Here is a 22031-nt window from a genome sequence, read left to right as displayed (position 1 = left end):
GGTCAGTTTTATTGCTTCTTTAATCAGAACAACAGTTTCCAGCTGTGCTAACATAACTGCAAAAGGGTTTTCTAATGATCAATTAGCCTTTTAAAATGATAAACTTGGATTAGCTAATACAACGTGCCATTGGAACACAGGAGTGATGGTTGCTGATAACGGGCCTCTGTATGCCTATTAGTAGCTACTATCTTGTCTCATCGCTACAACTCCCGTACGGGCTCGGGAGAGACGAAGGTTGAAAGTCATGCGTCCTCCGATACACAACCCAACCAAGCCGCACTGCTTCTTAACACAGGGCACATCCAACCCGGAAGCCAGCCGCACCAATGCGCCGGAGGAAACACTGTGCACCTGGCCACCTTGGTTAGCGTATACTGCGCCCAGCCCGCCACAGGAGTCGCTGGTACCGACCAAGCCCTCCCTAACCCGGGCGACGCTAGGCCAATCGACCGGGAGGGTCGCGGCCGGTTACGACAGAGCCTGTGCACGAACCCAGGGACTCTGATGGCACAGCTGGCGCTGCAGTACAGCGCCCTTAACCACTGCGCCACCCGGGAGGCCCCTTACACTGTATTTCTGATACATTTGATGTTATTGTATTTCTTTAAAAAAATTAATTATTCTCCCCAATTTCGTGGTATCCAATTGTTAGTAGTTACAGTCTTGTCTCATCGCTGCAACTCCCGCACGGACTCGGGAGAGGCGAAGGTCGAGAGCCATGCATCCTCCGAAACACAACCCAACCAAGCCGCACTGCTTCTTGACACAACACACATCCAACCCGGAGGCCAGCCGCACCAATGTGTCGGAGGAAACACTGTACACCTGTCGACCTGGTCAGCGTGCACTGCGCCCGGCCCGCCACAGGAGTTGCTAGTGCGCGATGAGACAAGGATATCCCTGCCGGCCAAACCCTCCCTAACCCGGACGGCACTGGGCCAATTGTGCGTCGCCCCATGGACCTCCCGGTCGCGGCCAGCCGAGACAGAGCCTGGGCTCGAACCCAGAATCTCTGGTGGCACAGCTAGCATTGTGATGCAGTACCTTAAAAACAAGGACAGTTCAAAGTGACCCCAAAATGTTGAACGTTAATACATATTATATACACACACAAATAAATATTTATTTGATTACATTTTTAGATGGGGGAGCTGTGGGATTATTTAAGATAGTCTGAAGAGGTAGGGTTTCAGGTGTTTTTGGTAGATGGGCAGGGACTCCGCTGTCCTAGCTTCAGGGAGAAGCTGATTCCACCATTGGGGTGGATACAGTACGTGTCACAGAATAAGCAGAGGTTTAAATAAAGGTGCGGGCAGGTTCATTCCGATGATGTTCTTGACTCCAGACAGACTACAGACAGACCCTTGAACACGCTCCCATTAATCACTGAACATCTCATTCATCTCTCAGTCACTGTCACCTATCCTTCTCAACTAAACGCCTTATTAGGTCTAGGTTACAGATCTAGGTTACAGATCTACAGTCATTCCAAGTGGCACTCTAGTCCCTATATATCGCACTACTTTTGACAAGAACACTGGGCGCTAGTCAAACGTAATGCACTATATACGAAATATGGCAACCTAGAGCTGTAGCCTGGAGCTGTAACCTAGATCTGATCAACAGCTGTGATCCCCAGCCTCTGGGTACTAATGCCTTCTCTGTACATGAGATGTATTAAGATGGAGGCTTCTCTGCTCGAGGGAAGATATCTATAGGATCCCATAATAGCTGACAGTCCAGTACCTTACAGATGAGTAGCTTGATGTTCTGCAGGACGTCATGGTAGTGTTTCGCTGTTGCTGGGTTTACCCCCTGCAGTTTGGCAGTGGGCAGGAGCAGAGCAGAGAGGGTCTGTTCAGGATCCCCAGAGCTCAGCGCCTCGTTGATCTCAGCTATAGCAATAATACCTGGAGGGGAGTTGAGACAGACAGCACGTGTAATGACACTGAGTCAGGGGGAGTTGAACCACACCAAGCAGCAGGGAAACAGCCCTAATGATACTGATCTCAGGACTACTTCATCATCGATGAGCCCTTGAACAACGTACTTAATCCTAATTGGCTCCAGGGGCGCCGAACTTCTACTACTGTATGGCTAACCCTGTAAAACAATACATCTTCTGCACCTATCCGGTGTACGTGACAATAAAACATTGTATTATTATTTAGACTATTTATTTTGTCAAGACACTGCTAACTTTTCTCTCAACTTAGTGAATGGTTAGACTTGGGAGACATTGTCTACATCCCAAATGGCACCCTATTCCCTAATTAGTGCACTACTTTGACCAGAGCGCTATGGGCCCTGATCAAAAGTAGTTAACTAAATAGGGTGGCATTTGGGATGTAGTCAGTGTCGAGACCGTTAGAGGACTTGACTTACGCTCGTGTTCTTCGTGGACCTGTAGGTTGACAGTGTCGATGGTCTTCTGAACATCGTTCCAGGTGAGGAACTCCAGACCTTGGGACAGGCTCTCAGCTCGGAGACTGATTAGAGTGTCTGCATACCTAAGAGACAGAGGGAGAGGGGGACAGAGTGGGGGAAGGGGCAGGGCCAGGCTAGGTTACACATTAGGCAGACAGATGTTTCTTCTTCTAGTTGTTACCTGTATGTGTGTGTGTGTGTGTGTGTAACTGTGGAGTTCTCTCTCTGGAGCAGGGGACTCCAACAGGTAAATCGCGAGTTACCAGTAGTTGACCAAGCATTTCTGAAAGTACATGCTTTTTTCACGAGTTCCGCCGCAAACTTTCATGAACAAATCTCACAAGTACCAGACACCACAAGCATCCAGCTACTATCCAATCAAAGCCATCTTAACATTATCCCACCCCTGGTTAGCCACTATTGGCTTAAAAAGCCAAGCGTAACATCTGCCAATTAATTTCAAGCAATATTGCCACTTTAGCAAACTCAGCATGTGCAACAGTACAGAAACATTGCTAGACCGACACATTGCTCTCTCTCTAGATCCGCAATTAAAAGGGGAATTACACTCAAAAATGTGTTCGCTTTTTTCCAGACCTTAAAAATTGTCTTTTGATGCGATTTAAGCATTGACATGGACTCAGATCATCCAATTTCATTGCTTCTCCAATAATTATTTATATTTTGTTTGTGAAAAATATAAACAAATCCAAAACTCTGAAAAATTCAGCTGCAAAAACAACATTTGGGAAAATACTAAACAGATTTTATAGGGTTAAAGTTGTCCATTTCTTTCAGGAAACTAGGCATATCTCGCACATTACAACTTCACTGGAGAGTCATTTGAATGTACATTTTTTATTCATTTTCATCAAAATGCATTTTTTGGCAGAAATGCCTTCTGGAACATGTGAAATTTAATGTGCCTTAATAACAAACGTGTATGCAATCTGTAAATACGAATACAATTACTCAATTACAAGTCTAGTTGGTTTAGCCACAGAAAAATGTAGCAACCTTCCTGCTAGCCATGATTGGCTGAGATAATGAGTGGGCTGGACATGCCGCGAGATGAGTTCGGATTGGTCTGCCATGTAGCAGGCTTCTGTCTATTTGAGCTGGTCAGTATGTTTAGGTAATCCTGTCTAACGTGACTTTAAATATATATATATATTGTAGTAGAATTGCATTAGTGTTGCTCTCCACTTTCTGGAGGACCGTGGTTTGAAATCAGTGGAATTAGAGTATGATAGATAAGGAGATGGAGAAAACACCTGTCTCCGGATTACATCTTCAAACTAAGGGCAACCATGGCATGTGTGAGAGAGGAAGAAGCCTTCATCCATGTAACAGTCTAGCAAGCAACATTTTCAGATATTGCACGTTTCAAATTTTGTCAGAAAGTTGTTTTCATTTCATGTTAAAGTGTACTGTTAGCTAGAAGTCTAACATTAGCTGGCTGGCTCGCTAACTAGCATTACGTGTATGATCTGTGTAGTAATATTATTCTTATCTCAGAGCCATTTGCATTGCTAGTTATAGCTAACATTGAACCTGGTTGGTTAGTTACCTGCAGATTCATGCAGGGTATTAACGTCATGAGTTGGGATTATGGTTCATTGTTTAGCTAGATAGCTGACTAGCTAGCTACATGTCTTAACATAGAACTCCACTATGCAAGTAACCATTTCAATAGAATGTTAATGTCATTGCGACAACTGTTGATAGATGTAGCTGGTAAATTTGCTCTGGCTATTGTCATGACAGTCCTGTGAGGGTCAGAATGGGTCAGATCAGACTGGCGAGATTGTGACAGTAACCAGGCCTCCCTCTCTCCCACAGAGGGGAGAGGGGGAGCTGCTGGATGGTCGAACCTTCACACTTGGTTGTAAATTACAAGACAGAGACTCTCTTTAGTATCAACTAAAGGAATGTCTTTGTTCAGACACTTTTGCCCGCCCAAAACTAACATCCAAAAAGTGATAATGGAACAATATTCAACTAGGGTTGCAAAGGATCGGAAACTTTCCTGGAAATTTTCCATGGGAAGTTAAGCCAAGGAATTTGGGGGATTTCACTTAAATTCATCAGAATAGTTAGCTTAGTTTACATTTTTTGTTGGATACACATAAAGCAATTCTAGGTCTTGTGGCATATTTTGGTTAAACTATCCCCAATTCAATGGAATTGCAACCCTCGACATGCACAGTGCATGCACATTCTTCCATCACATGTGCAGTGCACTCCCACCACATTGCCCTCCATCACATTTTCAATTGCATGCTAATGAGATGCTATTGAGCCCACACTACTACACCGTCTAAGCCAATGGTTACATGCCTTCTGGTAAGTTTTGATTACAATACTGGGTGGGGTGAATATATTTTACATGACATACATGATAATTTGTTAACTAGTAAATAGTAGCCTACAGCAAAGTGTGTTTAAATCATTTCTAACTTGTTAACAATTTCTGCTAGTTAGTTTTTGCTACCATGTCTCTCCTAGACATGGCAATATCAGTCTGCCAATATGGACAGCCCCATCAAGAGGATCCTCCTGGATTATGTATTTTGGGAGAGAGTGGTAAGCAGCCCGAAACCTATAGCAGTAGCCATTGCACGGATTGAGGGAGAGAATGCCATCCTGTCTGATGTTCAAACTCTGCTTGTAAGAGAAGAAATCAGTTCGGCCCCGTCCACGTCACTGTTGCTCGAAGCAGAGGAAACTGCAGTTCTGAAATACATTAAAAAGCATGAAGACTTATGCCTGAAGCCCATACACGCCGCAGCGTACATGTTAGACCCCAAGTATGCTGGCAAGAGCGTCCTGCCTGGTGCAGAGATCAACAAGGCCTATGGTGTCATCACTAACGTGTCTCGCCACCTTGGCCTGGATGAGGGCAAGGTTCTTGGCAGTCTGGTGAAGTACACTTCCAAGCAAAGGCTTTGGGATGGAGATGCAATATGGCAGTCGTGCCAACATATCTCATCGTCCACCTGGTGGAAGGGACTTTGTGCATCTGAGGCTCTTTCCTTTGTTGCCTCCATCCTCCAAATCCCACCAACATCAGCTGCCTCAGAGTGCAACTGGTCCTTGTATGGGAACACACACACCAAAGCACGTAACAGGCTGACCAATACAAGGGTTGGAAATTGGTGGTCATCTGGGGGAAAAAAAATGGGCTTTTTGAGCCTGACAAGGAGCCATCCTCCTCAACAAGGTTGGAAAGTGACAGTGAAGATGAGGCCTCACTCAGAGTCTGATGTTCAAGAGGTGGGCATTGAGGAGGTCCAGAGAGAAGACATGGAAGCCTGAGAGGAAGACAACCAAAGCTTTAGTTTCTAGACTATCATTTTCCAGATATATATTGAATATTTTGGGGGGAGATACGAAGGATCATTGGGGATCACTCAATATTCCCTTTCCTTTGTTGTTCAGTGAAATCATCCCATGTGAAGTCAACTAATTAAAGTTCAATTAGTAACACTTTTTTTTGTGTGTGTTTTTTTCCCACATTTCCATTGGAAGGATTTAATAATTTGCAATTATGTCTACTTATGATAAGGTAAAATGTTTATGTTTCTGTCTCCATATGATATGGTAAATATATCCAATGCAAAAAACAACTTTATGTATAATTTGCATATATATTCCCATTAATTCCCACGGAGAGTTTCCACCTCTGAATAGTCCCAAAAATGTGCAACCATATATTTAACATAATGTGGGAAGTTGTCAGTGGGGAACTATGGAAAACTAATGTCACATTGTTTTTTATTTTGTGATGTTATTAAAAACTGTAAGGACCAAATATTGTAACTTGGAAAGGATACCCCCTTTATCTGTCAAGTTTTTACCCAATATGTTGTGAATACAATATGAAAAGTATTGAAGCTGTGTGTTTAGGAATGTGATTTTAGTTTTCTAATGATAGTTTTTTATATGTTTTGCACATTAAATAGCCAGGCCCCGTCAGAGAGCTTGTCAGTATGACAGAACGCCCCTTTTGACCAAGAGTGCATAAAGGCTTGGAAGAGGAATCAACCCTTAAACCAGGAAACGTGAGGCTGGTATCTTCATGTTGGAAATGGTTGAAACTTTGAACCTCAACACGAGGTGAAGAAATTAACACCTTCCTATGGACCAGAGAGACGAAAAGCTGCAGCTCATGTCAATCGTGGTCCGAATCCTGAATGCCAACACTATAAGGAAGAGGCTAGAAGCTCACCTTAGACAATCACTTGTACAGCTGATTAGCTGTTTTAAGTCAGATCACGAAAAGCGAATCTAAGTGAGACTATCCTACGACACTCATCACCAATCGGAACCGTCGGCTAGCTTTCTTCCAGAGTGAACAACAGTAGAAGACAGGAAAGGGGAAACCCCTTGCAGACAATCAGAGTCATACAGCTGGAAGGCCAACAACTTCCCGAGAAGGCTTGTTCCGACCGAGAGATATGACGAACGAAGCCATTTCACACGTACATTTATTAACGATCTCTTATTCCAAACGGGCGGTGGTTCGTGTGCAAAGTTTGAGGTTTATGGGAGAATGGTTATAGAATGTGTTCCTTTTTCTCTGTCTCCCTCTTTATCCCCCTCTCCATCTGTGTAACAAGCAGTCCTATTTTGTCAGTCCATTAGGGACATTAGTCTCATGTAAAGGGTGTATGTTTATTCTGTGTTATAATTTATTTAGCTAGTAAATAAATAATTAACACAATTTGGTTACGAGTGGAAGGTTACGAGTGGTCAGAATGATGATTTGATAAGAGGTAATGATTAATAAGATGACGGTTTATCGATGAAATAGATAAAGACCTGAGAGTTTAATTCGGGAGATGGGAACTCTAAACAAATTATTCTGTGGTGCCCCAAATACTAATGTTAATTGTACATGATTCATTTAAAATTGGATAACAATTAAACAAAGTTAATGGATTAAATAAATAAGTCATCAGATTAATGGAAATAAAGTCACAACACAGAGCGCAGAACGACTGATGAATTTACAAATGCTCAACACCTGTTGAATACGGCCGGTGTTAGTAAACGTTGGAAAAAGAGTGTAAATTGTTGTCGGGAGCACAATTGCAGTCATCAACGCTCTGGATAACATAAAAACAGCCTAACCAGGTCAGGTCAGATGAATTGAGAAGGAACAGTCCTATGACATACACACACAGGAGACAGGGCCACGACTTCACCAATGAGAGGAACCACTTAAGTTCCTGCCTAGCAAGAGATGTATTGGCTGTCTAGATGTGCAAGGAGTTGACTCTTCCCAGTAGCGGGTATAAATATATGTACTTGTGGAAACATGTCTGTCTTTTCAGCTGTTTAACCCAGTGGGTGAATAAACTTGTTTTGAGCTTTTTCTAGTTGTCCATTTGAGTTTCTAACTTGGTTTGTCAGAACCTAATAACACCAAGGACCTGTAAAGTGTTGCAGGGGAGAAGAGAAGCAAGCTAGAAAAACTATTAGTAACTTCAAATAAGTTACATTTTATTTTAGTAGCTCTCATGCAAGAAAAAGGTTGGAGACCCCTGCTCTAGAGGGACAAAAGGGTAGATAGTTGTGGTGTTACCTGTGATATGTCAGATAGTTGTGGTGTTGGCTACCTGTGCAGGTTGTGGTGTTGGCTACCTGTGCAGGTTGTCCTGATCCATGTTGCTGAAGCCCAGAGGAGAGTCAGTCAGCTGTTCAGTAACAGCCTGGGGGTCCTTGGTGTCCAGGACCTCGTTGAGCACGGCCACCGCAGACAGCATCTCTACTGCCACACACAGCTCCTCATGCCCCAGTCCTGCCTGCTCAATGCAATCAGACAGAAGGCTCAGTGACCATATACACCTGGACAGACACACAACTGTCTGCACACTGGCGAACCAAGCTAGAGAAATATATTACTACTTTGTTGTGCCAACTAGCACCAGCTCACAACAGTACAAGTTTATATGATAGCTTAAAATAGAAAAGTGTAATTTCAACTCAAATGTGTGTGTGTGTTAGTGTGTGAATGCCTGCATGCGTTCGTCACCTTTGCCCCCTGTATCTGCAGGCTGAACAGTTCGGTCTGGTAGAGGTTGGCAGCTGTCTGGTAGACAATAGGAAGCTGGGCCTCTGGGTTCATCAGCTCCTCCACCGTCTCTGCTGCTATGCCATGACGAATGGCCGCGTTGATCGCTACAATGGCCTCCAGTTCTGAACAGGAAACCCATCATACTCATCAATCTTCTTATAATGCAGATGGCAAAAGATTTACAACCTACAAATACACAAACACATTTATTCTGATGTAATTCATATAAATTACTGGAATGATACATATAAATTACTTACTTAGTTTCTCTGCCTCAGCAAAGTCGTTAGTGGAGCTGACCACCCTCTGAATCTCCTCCCTCTGCAGCATCATTGCACCTCCAGCATCCTGAGGTCCAAGGAGAAAGTGTTTGGGTGACAAGTTCAATTTAATAGAAAAACCCTGGTTCTGTAACACTAACACAACTTTAATCAACAAATAAAGTCTGGGGCTGTTAAAGGCAAAAACACATCCACCAGTGTGTTAGTATTCTCCTTTCCTTTGACAGGACACCTTATATCCCAACACCTGTAAAAACCTACTAGACATGCATCCACTACTTTGACCACTTGCCTTACCAGTGGTGTAAAGTACTTCAGTAAAAAATAATTTAAAGTACTACTTAAGTCGTTTTTTGGGGTATCTGTATTTTACTATTTATATTTTTAGCAACATTTACTTCACTACATTCCTAAAGAAAATGATGTACTTTTTACTCCATACATTTTTTACTCCATACATTGTCCCTGACACCCAAAAGTACTCGTTACATTTTGACAGGAAAATGGTCCAATTCACACACTTATCAAGAGAACATCCCTGGTGTCTGATCTGGCGGATTCACTAAACATAAAAACACTCCATTTGTAAATGATGTCTGAGTGTTGGAGTGTGCCCTGGCTATCCTTCAATAAAAAAAATCAAAATACAATTGTGCCGTCTGGTTCGCTTTAATGTAAGGAACTTGAAATATTTTATACTTTTACTTTTGATACTTGAGTAAAAGTAAAAAAGTATTTGGTTTTAAATATACTTAAGTATTTTACTGGGTGACTTTCACTTGAGTCATTTTATATCAAGGTATCTTTACTTTTACTCAAGTATGACAATTGAGTACTTTTTTCACCACTGGGCCTTACTGACCTGAGCCTTGACTTCGCAGTAGGAGGTTAAGTGCTCCAGGTACCAGTGGGAGTTTGCCTCCTGGACCCCCAGCATTCCCAGAGCGGGCACCCTGAGCCCAGCCAGCAGAGCAGCCTCGTCCTGGGCAGAGATGGCCTGGTTCACCTGCTGCACCGCCACCTGGGCTGGAGAGACAGACAGGAGGGAGCAGGGGTTGGATGGAGACACTGGCCAAACATCCCCCCCTGGATACTACCTCTAGACCATGTGTGGAGGCCCGAGAGTCTGCAGATTTTCACTCCTCCCTTGTACTTGATGAAGGTCATTGATTAGTTAGAAACTCCTCTCACCTAGTTGTCTAAGTCTCTAATGCAGCTCTAATTGGACACAAATTGAGAAGAAATAAGGAAAAGCAGCAGACACACGCCCCTACAGAATTTGAGTTTCACACCCCTGCTCAAGGCCTATCCTAGAGATGTTCATTATAGAGCTGAGGTCATAAGACAGGAACTGTAGTTACTGTTAACAAGGTCAATGCAGCTCTGGATCTCCTGCTGGGTCAGCAGCTCCTCATAAACATCTCTCTCCTCTGTGGCTACAGATGAGCGCTGAACAGGGAGACAAGAGAAAAGCATCGTCTTAGACGGACTATAAACGTACATTCGTAAAAGGATAACACGAGATTCTGGCAACCAAGCCGTTTTCTACTTAACCAGAGTCAGATGAACTCATGGATACCATTTTTTTTGCATGCTAGCTATATCGGTAGACTTCCAGTCATTGCTCAAATACTAGTTAGCATTGGCTCACAAAACTACTTTCAACTTCTTTCAAACTGCACGCAAAGATATAAAAATGGTGTCCATGAGTTCATCTGGCTCTGGTCAAGTAGAAAGAATATTGCACTATCCCTTCAAGCTTTTTAAATGTTGTGCATATTGAAACTAAATCTGTAATGCTAAAATAGTTGATAATCTGGACATCATATTAACTCTTTGCTGAAGAAATGTGTAATTTAACACAGTGGGTTAAATGTTTACACAGAGTTAGTGAGGAGTATGGGAGGAGAGATGCCAGTTGGTGTGGGAAGACTAGTGCTGTAGTGGGAGTTCAGCTGACGCTGCAGTCACTGGAATGTCATGGCAAGTCTTTCAGGTGGTTTAGAACTTTTGCTTCGATGTCATTTTGATGTTGATAAAATCCCAGTAAAGTTTGCCAAATTCCATAAGCAGGCAATTTTAGTTTGGATGTTAGCGTATAAACACAATTTTTACCCTCACAGATACTTTATATGGAACAACAAAGATATACGATTTAAAAATAAGTATATATTTTTTCGTAACTGGTTTGAGAATAAAATTATTTTGGTTGGTCAGTTATTGAATGAGGATGGATATCTACTCATATATGGGGAATTTCTTGATAAATTTAAAATTCCAATAACCCCAAAAGAACATGCAATTGTTTTTGATGCGATTCCAAAGGGGGTTGTATCTTTTAAATTTCTCTGTGGTTGATGTAAGTAACATAGATTTACATGAAAATATATTAAATCGGCAATATTAAACATCAAAGACAAATGTAGTAATAAACAGATTAGGAATATTGTTTGTGATACTACAATTCCATCAGCAAGATTCTCTTGGTCAAATATCTATGGTGATATACAGTGGGGGAAAGCATGGGAAATTACTAACAAATATTGTATCAGTAACAAAGTAAAGGAAGTTTAATTTAAAATGTCACATAGAATTTATCCTGTGAAACATGTTTTGGAAAGATTCAAGCTAAATATTGACTATAACTGTGATTTCTGTGGAATGGAGGAGACCATTTTGCATTTGTTTTTTGCCTGTGTTTATAGTTGAATTTTTTGGATTGACATACAGAATGTTACAAAAAAAAAGGACAGGTTGTACTATTTAATGGTTTTGATATGATTTATTTCAGAAATTCTGACATAGATAACGATATAGTATATTTAATTCCAACTGCAAATAACACTAGGTAAATTTCATATTCACAAATGCAAATGGTCTAATTCAAAACCAAACTTTTTTCACTTTATAAATTAACTTAAACAATATGGCATTACTTTAACTAAAATGACAAACAAAAAGGCAATTAAAACTTGTATTATTAATGAATATGATTTGTTTGTTTAGGATTCCTGGCAATGTAAATAGTTTGTATGTATGCTTGTTGCATGTGACTATTCCTCTTTTGTTTGTTGATATTTGATAATAAAAAAATATTTTAAAATAAAGTTTTTCAGGTGGTAGTCACTGCAGACAAGACTCATATACTACCAATTCTCACTACCTCTCTGCCTGGTCTAAGAGGTTTCTGTTCAGAACAGGATCAAGTTGCTGATCCAAGATCAGTTTTGAAAATTCTACCAGAATCAGGGCCCATAAATCTCTGGTCAAAAGCAGAAATCTTGAAAGAGAATGGGATGCCATTTGGGACGCAACCTTTTTTTTAAAAACTGACTCTTGTGTGGAAAGGACAACAACAGGGAGGCTCTCAGAATTCCTCACCCTGCCTGAGGCCTGGTCCTCCTTGCTAGCCTTGGCCCGGCTCAGTGTAACCTGGTAGTCCTGGGCCAGCTCTTCCCCAGTGTTCCTCAGCATGGCGTTGGGGTTCTTCAACGCCCCCATGGTCACTGTCGCCTCACCCTTATCCACCGCCTCGTTGATGGCAAACACAGCAGCGTGCACTGGGGACAGAGGCAAGAATAAGTACCACTCAGCAGCAAACATGTCTCTCTATAGGAGGTCAGACTTTTGTTAAAGCCCAGCACTAACACAACAGATTCAACTTATCATCAAGGCCTGGATTATCTAAATTGGATGTTTTTGTGCTGTGCTGGAACCAACCCTGCACACCCTATGGGTCTATTCATGAGCAGGATAGAAGACCAGTGGTCTCCAGAGGAAATCCAGTGGACGGAACAGTGTTTTTTATTTTTTTTTATTTTACCTTTATTTAACCAGGCAAGTCAGTTAAGAACAAATTCTTATTTTCAATGACGGCCTGGGAACAGTGGGTTAACTGCCTGTTCAGGGGCAGAACGACAGATTTGTACCTTGTCAGCTCGGGGGTTTGAACTCGCAACCTTCCGGTTACTAGTCCAACGCTCTAACCACTAGGCTACCCTGTCGCCCCAGTGTACTGTACTACTTACAGGCTGCCTCGTCCACTGAGAGCTCGTTGGCCAGGATGCCTCCTATCTTACTGAAGGTTGGCATCTGGATGCCGTACTTCTCCAGCTCACTCCGCATGTTACTGATCTCCTCCTCTGTGGGACAGACAGGATCACATTACAAACAGGTCAGCCAAACTGGCACAGCAGGAAACCTCTATACCCTAGGAGCAAATGAGGTTGGTGGCACCTTAATTGGGGAGGACGGGCTCATGGTAATGACTGGAGCGGTATCAGTGGAATGGTATCAAGTACATCAAACACATGGTTTCCAGGTGTTTGATGCCATTCCATTTGCTCCGTTCCGACCAATATGATGAGCCGTTCTGTGCCTAGGAGAGGGACTGCTCATTCACTAGCAACCTATATAACATCAAGACACACTGGAGATTTTAAACAGAACGGTAAAGAGAAGTTTGGAATTTCACACTTCACTCATATCAACCACGTTACAAATCATCTCCACAGTGCTTATCGAATTGAACACGCAGCTGGGAGCGAGTGATGACATTCTGTTTCGATCAAAACCAAACATGAGCGCCAATTATGTGTCCTTACTGCACGCTCGCGCGCGCCAGCCGAGGCAATTTAAATGAGTCTTCAGAAGACGCCCTGAGGCTCATGTTTTCCTTTAGTTTTAAAGGGAGGTAGTAATCACTAGAGTGGTTCTTCCTTCATGACAACGCTGTATGTTATGTCAGCGTTCATTCTGGAGCAGTTAGCTACATGCTCATTACACCGTCGTACAACTACACAGCAGCTGTTGTTACAGGTTCAAGGACCCAGCCGCCAGTTCAAACCTGGCTGGTGCCAGGCAGAGAAGAACGCTATGGGTTGACGTTAGAGTACAGGAGGAACTCCAGCTATGGCTCTTATGATACCTCAAACTATCATGATGTAGAAGAGCTGGTATAGCCTGGTCTTACCTGTGAAGGCCACTTTCCCCAGCAGGTCCTGGATCTGTGGTGCAATGCCCAGTTTGAACAGGTATAAGCTGTGGGGGGGGGGGGGAATGGAAAGGAATGAAGCTCCAAATGTCAATTCATTAACTGATCTAGATTTAACAGTTAGGAAGAAAGGGTAGCAAGCTGAAGCTAAGATGTGGCTGTTTACTCAATAACTCAGAGGCAGGGGAAACCTACATTTACAAACATCTATACATCTGCATCCATCCACACTTCAGCTGCGTTTCAATACTTCAGAAATGAATCCTTCCTCTTGCCTTGGGTTAGCAAGGAATCCACCATATTCCTTTTACCTATGAAAGCATGTCAATCCAATCAGTGATGACTTGAAGGAAATGAAGAAAGGAAGGATGCATCCCAACAGGACCTTGAAACATCCATCTGCTCCAGACCGAACTAGGAGAGCGTCAGACAAACGGCAATGTCCCCTTCTCCCCACAGGGGGGCATTGTGTGCTCAGAGAAAGCAGCAGTAACAATCCTGACATGCAAACTGCACTGTCCTGAGTCCCGTCAGCCTGAAACTAACCTAAGACGGCAGGCGTGGAGTGACACCTGAGCGGAGTCCACATTTCAGTTTTTCAGGGGAAATGGAAGTTGAAAATACTGTATCCCTGAAAACCAGAAATATCCGCTTTCTGCCAATGGCGCTAACTAAGGGTGGCCTGAAACAAACAGGTGGCTGGAAACTGAATTAAACGTTCATCTGCCAGCAGGTTCCTGATAAGTTGGCATTCATTATATTGGGCTAGTGCCTGTAACTGTGTGTATGAGGAGGCTATGATAGTGCTATGTTAGCCTCTAAATTCAGTGTGTGTGTGTGTATATGTATGTGAGTGTAAACAGGGACACCGGTCTCTTCTTTAGGGCTGTAGAGTCTGCTGAGACAGAGGTAAGGCCAAATGTTTAATACATTGTTAACCCATGGGTGGCTGGCAAACTCAGCCCTGATGTGAGATAAACAGCTGACTGAGACTGAGGATAATGATGGATGCTTCGTTAGATCATCCTGCTGACTTGGCCAATAAGCACGTAGGAAGGACACGGAACAACATCCTCCTCCACACAAACACACACTCTCCCCCCTCTTCACACACACGCATACACAAAATGTGGCACCGTCACCAACACACACACGCATGCCCAACCAATCCCATCAGATCCGGAGTGAATATTTATGTTCAGTTTCCATTTTATTGTGGTGCCTTTCAATTTTTCCACTGTACTGAATTCTCAACAAAGACCCATTAGCCCAGTGTGTCTACTTCTCCTCAGAGCTAGTGTATTCCCTGGCTCCCAGTGGGGGTTAGACCAGCCTGCCAGGAAGGAAGATCACGTGTGTGTGTGTGTGTGTGTCCGCGCACACAGGGAGGGAAGGAAGCTGATCCTCATGGGCCCTGACCAAACAGCAAAAAAAAATTAAGGAAACAAGCCAACTCGCTAACACGTTCACTCCAATTCTCTGCCACATTCAGATGCGAGCCACCCTTTTCTGTACACATTACAGTGTACATGACATAACTGAATACATGACAGTCAGTGTGGGCACAGAAAGCAGAGCCCGGGGGGGAAAAAAACTGTCAGTACAAAACCTCCCACTAGTAGTGACATCACACAATGACTAAGTGTCACTACAGAGCTGTTACTTCCACTAGCACCACTACCACCACACTATGACAGCAGCTCTCAGGTGAGACTGGAGACGGTCTCAAATGGCACCGATTAAATAGTGCACTATTAAAATTATTATATTAAAATATATATATATTTTTTTAAAGTCCACAATTTCGTGGCATCCAAGTGGTAGTTACAGTCTTGTCCCATCGCTGCAACTCCCGTCCGGACTCTTTAGACCGATAGGGCTCTGGTCTAAAGTAGTGCGCTAAATAGGAAAAGGGTTGCCATTTGGGATGCAGACTGAGTGTAGTCTTGCCCGTTTCTTTTCTGGAGATGTTAACAGGGGTGTGTCTACTACAGTATGCAGTGATATCAGTTATTCAGTGTTGAAAAGGATGAGCCAGTCAGCCGTTACAGTACGTTGCTGGACCTTAGCCCTCTCAAGCCTGTGTGACGAGTATGAATGCACAGTTCATAATCAGGACATGATCTTCAACACACTTTTATTTGACTAATAAAGTTATTCAACAGTTATGCCTCTAAGTATAATAATCAGAGGCCAGCTCGCATCAAATAGGTGTGAACCTGCCATAACATTATGTTATATAACATTATGCTATATAACATTATGCTATGTAATGTGTGTATGCTGCATATGCAGTGCATTCAGAAAGTATTCAGACCCCTTGACTTTCCACATTTTGTTACGCATAGCCTTATTCTAAAACATATTTAATAGTTTTTTTACACTAATTAATCTACACATAATACCCCATAATGACAAAGCAAAAACTATTTATTTTTTCTTTAGCAAATGTATAAAAAAGAATTACACTGAAATTACTTAAGAATTCAGACCCTTTACTCACTAATCACTACCTTTGGCAGTGATTACAGCCTAGAGTCTTCTTGGGTATGATGCTACAAGCTTGGCACACCTGTATTGGGAGGAGTTTCTCCCATTCTTCTCTGCCGATCCCCTCAAGCGCAGTCAGGTTGGATGAGGAGCGTCGCTACACAGCTATTTTCAGGTCTCTCCAGAGATGTTCGATCGGGTTCAAGTCCAGGCTCTGGCTGAGCCACTCAAGGACATTCAGAGATTTGTCCCAAGATTTGTCCCAAACCCAAATCCTGCGTTGTCTTGGTTGTGTGCTTATAGTCTTGTCCTGTTGGAAGGTGAACTTTTGCCCCAGTCTGAGGTCCTGAGTGCTTTGGAGCAGGTTTTCATCAAGGATCTCTGTACTTTGCTCCATTCAGCTTTCTCTCGATCCTGACTAGTCTCCCAGTTCCTAGTCCCTGCTGCTGAAAAAACATCCCCACAGCATGATGCTGCCACCACCATGCTTCACCGTAGGGATGGTACCAGGTTTCCTCCAGACGTGACGCTTGGCATTCAGGCCAAAGAGTTCAATCTTGGTTTCATCAGACTAGAGAATCTTGTGTCTCATGGTTTGAGAGTCTTTAGGTGCCTTTTGACATAGTCCAATCGGGCTGTCATGTGCCTTTCACTGAGGAATGGCTCCATCTGGCCACACTACCCTAAAGGCCTGATTGGTTGAGTGCTGCAGAGATGGTTGTCCCATCTCCACAGAGGAACTCCGGAGCTCTGTCAGAGTGACCATCGGGTTCTTGGTCACCTCCCTGACCAAGGCCCTTCACCCCCAATTGCTCAGTTTGGCTGGCCAGCTCTAGAAAGAGTCGTGGTGGTTCCACACTTCTTCCATGTAATAATGATGGAAGCCACTGTGTTCTTGGGGACATTCAAATGCTGCAGAAATGTTTTCGTACCCTTACCCAGATCTGTGCTTTGACACAATCCTGTCTCTGAGCTCTACGGACAATTCCTTTGACCTCATGGCTTGGTTTTTGCTCTGACATGCACTGTCAACTGTGGGATCTTATACAGACAGGTGTGTGCCTTTCCAAATCATGTCCAATCAATTGAAAACACCACAGGTGGACTCCAATCAGGTTGTTGAAACAGCTCAAGGATGGTCAATGGAAACAGGATGCACCGGAGCTCAATTTCGAGTATCATAGCAAAGAGTCTGTATGCTTATCTTATTTACATAAGTTTGTTATTTTTTATAAATTTGCTAACATCTATAAAAACCTGTTTTTGCTTTGTCATTATGGGGTATTGTGTGTAGATTGATGAGGCAAAAAAGTGATTTAATCCATTTTAAAATAAGGCTGTAATGTAACAAGATCTGTAGAAGAAGTCAAGGGGTCTGAATACTTTCCGAATGCACAGTAGAGAAGAAAGCCTAACGCTGGAGGATGTGAAGTTAAATCCCCTCTGAGCAGGATGAAAACCATTTCCAGTTCCTCTTATATAATACAGGTATTTCACTTGTTCTCACTGCAAGTTAGGATTGCACATGAAAATAAGATAAATCAGATAAAAAGATGGAACTACTGTAGGCCTATTTATTAAAAAACAATAAAGCTGAGAGACATACACTTCTACTCCAGCTTCCAAAACAACATCTGGCTTTACTTCTAGAGCCTGATGATATAATGTGTGAGAATGACATCATTGCCATCACTTGTATACTTGGACAATATTATCAAAGGAGACACTAAATGACTTGAGACAGCCTAGGCCTACAGATTGAGTCATTTCCTGTCTACAGACGGTTTCAACGTGTACAGGAAGTCACCTCATCTGTTCCGAGAGTGAGTTTGGGAAATGACTGCTTATTGCCACACCTTTGTCACTCAAATGTTGAAGATGGCACATGTTTTAACCACAAACTGAAACCAAAAGGACCACAGACTATAATAGTTTCAAAGTCAACGTTCATCCAGTCTTTTTCACTTCTCTTGTTTCACACAATCTTGTTAGCTTTTTCAAATGATCCCCTTTAGACAGTGATATCATGTGATATGCTTTTAGGACTCATCAAACCTCAGAAGATGAGCTAAAAACATACAGTGCATTTGGAAAGTATTCAGACCTCTTGACTCATCAATTTGCACACTATACCCCATAATGACCAAGCAAAAACAGGTTTTTAGTAATGTTTGCAAATAAAAACAAACTGAAATACCACATTTACATAAGTATTCAGACCCTATACTCAGTACTTTGTTGAAGCACCTTTGGCACCGATTACAGCCTCGAGTCTTCTTGGGTATGGTGGCTGGGCCACTCAAGGACATTGAGACTTGTCCCGAAGCCACTCCTGCGTTGTCTTGGCTGTGTGCTTAGGGTCGTTGTCCTGTTAGAAAGCCCCTGTCTGAGGCCCTGAGCGTTTCCATCAAGGATCTCTGTACTTTTTTTGTAAATAATGTATTTCAGTTTTTATTTTTATAGATTTGCAAACATTTCTAAAAAAAAGTTTTTCACTGTCATTATGGGGTATTGTGTGTAGATTCTTTATTTCATCCATTTTAGAATAAGGCTGTAACGTAACAAAATGTGTTAAGTCAAGAGGTCTGAATACTTTCTGAATGCACTGTAGACCTCCACAATATAAAGTGTAGTGAAGAAACAGAAACAAGAAATAGACTAGTGTGTGGTAGACACAAAGAGTAAGATGATGTAAGCAGTAAGCCTAAAGGGGAAGGGGGGGGGGGGGGGGGGTGTCAGTAATTGACAAAAAAACTCGTTGGAATTCTGTCTTACCTTAGTGCGTGTATGCAGTACACTACCTTGGGCATGTTTTTGCGATCGTACACATCTGTCGTTTCGGGATAGAATATCTGAAAGTAGAAACCAGAGGAGGCATTAGTCATGGATCTTTCATTAGTGTCTTCTGATACCTTGTTTAGTGCAGCGGCCAAGGAGTCATATCAAGAACACTACATCTTTCAGGCTGTCAGTTTCAATTTTCAAGCTGTGGCAGTCTGACACTATTCCTCTGTATCCTCCTGGTCACTGCCACACACATTTAATTACAGTGTGTGCTTCCTTTCTCACTATACATACAGTACATCTGGCTGCTCTGTACGTGCATGTGTTTTCTCCAAAGGGAACAGCACTGCTGGACAACAGTGAAGGGAACAACCGTGAAGCAACCTATTCCCCTGCCCTGATCATTCTTGTCAATTAAAATGAATAGAGAAACATTTTCAAGCATCAATAATGACAAGAGCCCATAATAACCATATGAATAAACAATATCTCATATTCATTAGTTGTATGTCTACTCCTAAGATTCTGCTTCCCCCAAAACAGAGGAACTAATCGATTGATTTGATCATCAAACAGGCATCTCCAGAGCGGTTCCAGTCTTACCATCACATGGCATGACGATAAGGTAGCATTCTCCATATCAGCTCCAGTGGGAAATCTTTTGTCACTGCCCATAAAAGATGCATTGGTGCTGATAACACTCTATTTGTGGTAGCAATAGTAGTACAGGCACCACAGCTACACCCTCCTAGCGTTGGTCTCAGGCCTCTCATAAGAAAGCAGTAGAACGGCGTGCTCCATTTACCTGGCCCAGTGAAAGTCTCACAGGTGTTTGTCTGCGTATGTGTATGTGTGTCCTTTGACTTAGTAAAATCTGTCATAAAACAGGCAACTCAACCTTGTAATATCACCAGTTACTACCAGGTTATGATACTGTATGCCGCTGGAAGGAGGGACTTGGGCAGTGTGTGTGTTAGTTTTACCTTGGGTAGTCCTACAGATTCCATGGCCCGTAGCCACTGCACCGTGTTGTCTGTGTGTCTGAAGTGAAGTCCTGTGTGCTGGAGACAAACACAGGCAAAGCAGAAACATTAGATCCCAGCAACTGAGTCTGTTGTATATAACAAATAGCATGTTTTTGGTAGGAAACGCACGCACCAAAAGATGGAGTGTGTGTGTTTGAGTGAGTGTGTTGTGTCAGCACAGCTGCTGGCTGTAGGGGGGTTGCTATCTCTCTGCCCCATGGGAGATGGTTGACAGGAAGTGGAAATGTCTGCAATGGATCTGGGATTAGACACTTCCTGTCTGACTCCATGGAGATGTGTGTGTGTGGGGGGGGGGTACTAGATAGGGGAGGAAGTGTGCGGGAGAGCAGAAGAACTAGATAGAGGGGAGATGGTGTGGGGGAGAGGGGGGGGGGCGGACTAGATAGTGCCTACTACCACCCAGATTTGTGGTCGTGTGTGTCAGTTTTATTCAGTATCCTAGTAGTTTAGCTAAATTAATGGTCTGAAAAATAGTGTCAAGTAACTTGATAAGAGCTTCAACAGAGCTTGATAAGAAATGGCATCATGCCAACTTGATAGAATGTTGATCTGAAGTGTAAGAGTATTCCGTGGTAAGAGGACAAAGGTCACCTTGTAGCGGGCCTGGTCCCTGTCGTAGATCTTCTTCTCAGACACCATCTTGGGGGCGAAGAACTTAGCCAGTTTTCCAAGGTAGACTCCGTTCCTCAGACCCTCCTCTAGCTCTGTGGTGGGCGGCAGCTCCTCCTCTACACACGCCTCCATCCACCTGGGGATACGCACAAACACTGATCTCAGAACGGAAAACATGGAAATAAATCAAAAATGTTTCCTGCTTTGCTCCTTTGGGGGGCACCCATTATGGCATAATTGACCTGAATGGGGATGCCCGTTCTACTAATTCTATGATGGCAACATCTGTTGTCATTCATTTGGAGACGATTGGAACATAAACTGAGGGATCTCACAACAAAATGGCCACATCTCTCAAGTCATTCATATGGAGCAATAGGGAAGAGACACTGATATCACAACAGAATAATAAGTTATTTTCTAGAAACACGGAGCAATGTTTCCTTTCGATGATTTGTTAGGCTGGGTATAGGGTCCTGTCCTGACTTTTTATCCTAACGGTGAGGCCAGATAAACACAAGCAGAGACACAGATCCCAGAACTTCGTAGGTACATTTAACTATCACAGCTTTGAGGAAGGAGCGTATGGATAATGTAATTTCCATTTAAAAGGACCCATGAGCACACACATGTGACGTTCAAGCATATCAAATTGGGTGTCAAATGAAGGCTGAGAACCTATATTTTTGGGAAATTAAAGAATAGATACATTTTTTCAACCATTTTCCATCCAGAAAATTGGGCCTAAGTAATGGCTTTGATTTCTGGTCAAACGTATTGAAAAGAGGACTTAGAAAACCTCTACTAGAAAAAGTTAAAAGAAATTAGAAATTCACAAAACGCAATATTGTTGAAGTAAAGACCCTTGCCAACTAATAACCACACTTATTTAGTTTGAGAAATAATTTCTGTAAGTTTAAGAACCATTGCCTTGTGCCTTGTAATTAATTTACCAAAAACCCACACACAGGCCTAACAATTAGTTTGTGTTTTTACTGATATACATTTAAGTGATTATAACTCATAATTCTGTTACCAAATCGGAATTCCAGCTATTTAATTGGCTACAATGGAAAATCATAGTAGTGACAAAATCATAGTAAACACATTTGGATCACCTGCTACTGTTCTCCCTTCCACTGGCATACTGTTGTTCAGCTCATCTCTCTCCCCATCTCTCATGTTAACTCTCCTGGCTCTTAATTACACCTACCCATGAGCCCCTCTCTTTATTTACTGTAACCAGCATCTGCACCCACTGAGCACTGACTGACACCGGACGTTCAAAAGTTATTGAAGGTGGGTCAGTCTGC

General features: G+C 42.7%; 1 protein-coding gene across 2 annotated transcripts in view; it reads right to left on the bottom strand.

Annotated features, from left to right (window-relative positions):
• The window catches only part of iqgap2 (IQ motif containing GTPase activating protein 2), an 84552-nt gene that overhangs the window by 20821 nt on the left and 41700 nt on the right, over nucleotides 1-22031 (bottom strand). For both annotated transcript variants that reach the window (XM_036979942.1, XM_036979941.1), the window contains exons 3-15: nucleotides 20698-20854; nucleotides 20044-20121; nucleotides 19052-19128; nucleotides 13766-13833; nucleotides 12822-12935; nucleotides 12175-12353; nucleotides 10155-10242; nucleotides 9656-9819; nucleotides 8773-8860; nucleotides 8471-8634; nucleotides 8080-8240; nucleotides 2389-2513; nucleotides 1750-1913 (exon numbers count right to left, since the gene is read on the bottom strand). In XM_036979942.1, coding sequence (XP_036835837.1) covers nucleotides 1750-1913; nucleotides 2389-2513; nucleotides 8080-8240; nucleotides 8471-8634; nucleotides 8773-8860; nucleotides 9656-9819; nucleotides 10155-10242; nucleotides 12175-12353; nucleotides 12822-12935; nucleotides 13766-13833; nucleotides 19052-19128; nucleotides 20044-20121; nucleotides 20698-20854 — 1627 coding nt within the window. The remainder of the gene's footprint in view (nucleotides 1-1749; nucleotides 1914-2388; nucleotides 2514-8079; nucleotides 8241-8470; nucleotides 8635-8772; nucleotides 8861-9655; nucleotides 9820-10154; nucleotides 10243-12174; nucleotides 12354-12821; nucleotides 12936-13765; nucleotides 13834-19051; nucleotides 19129-20043; nucleotides 20122-20697; nucleotides 20855-22031) is intronic.

This window comes from Oncorhynchus mykiss, chromosome 6, assembly GCF_013265735.2.
Source record: "Oncorhynchus mykiss isolate Arlee chromosome 6, USDA_OmykA_1.1, whole genome shotgun sequence".
Taxonomy (NCBI): domain Eukaryota; kingdom Metazoa; phylum Chordata; class Actinopteri; order Salmoniformes; family Salmonidae; genus Oncorhynchus; species Oncorhynchus mykiss.
This window is presented reverse-complemented; position numbering and strand designations above follow the sequence as displayed.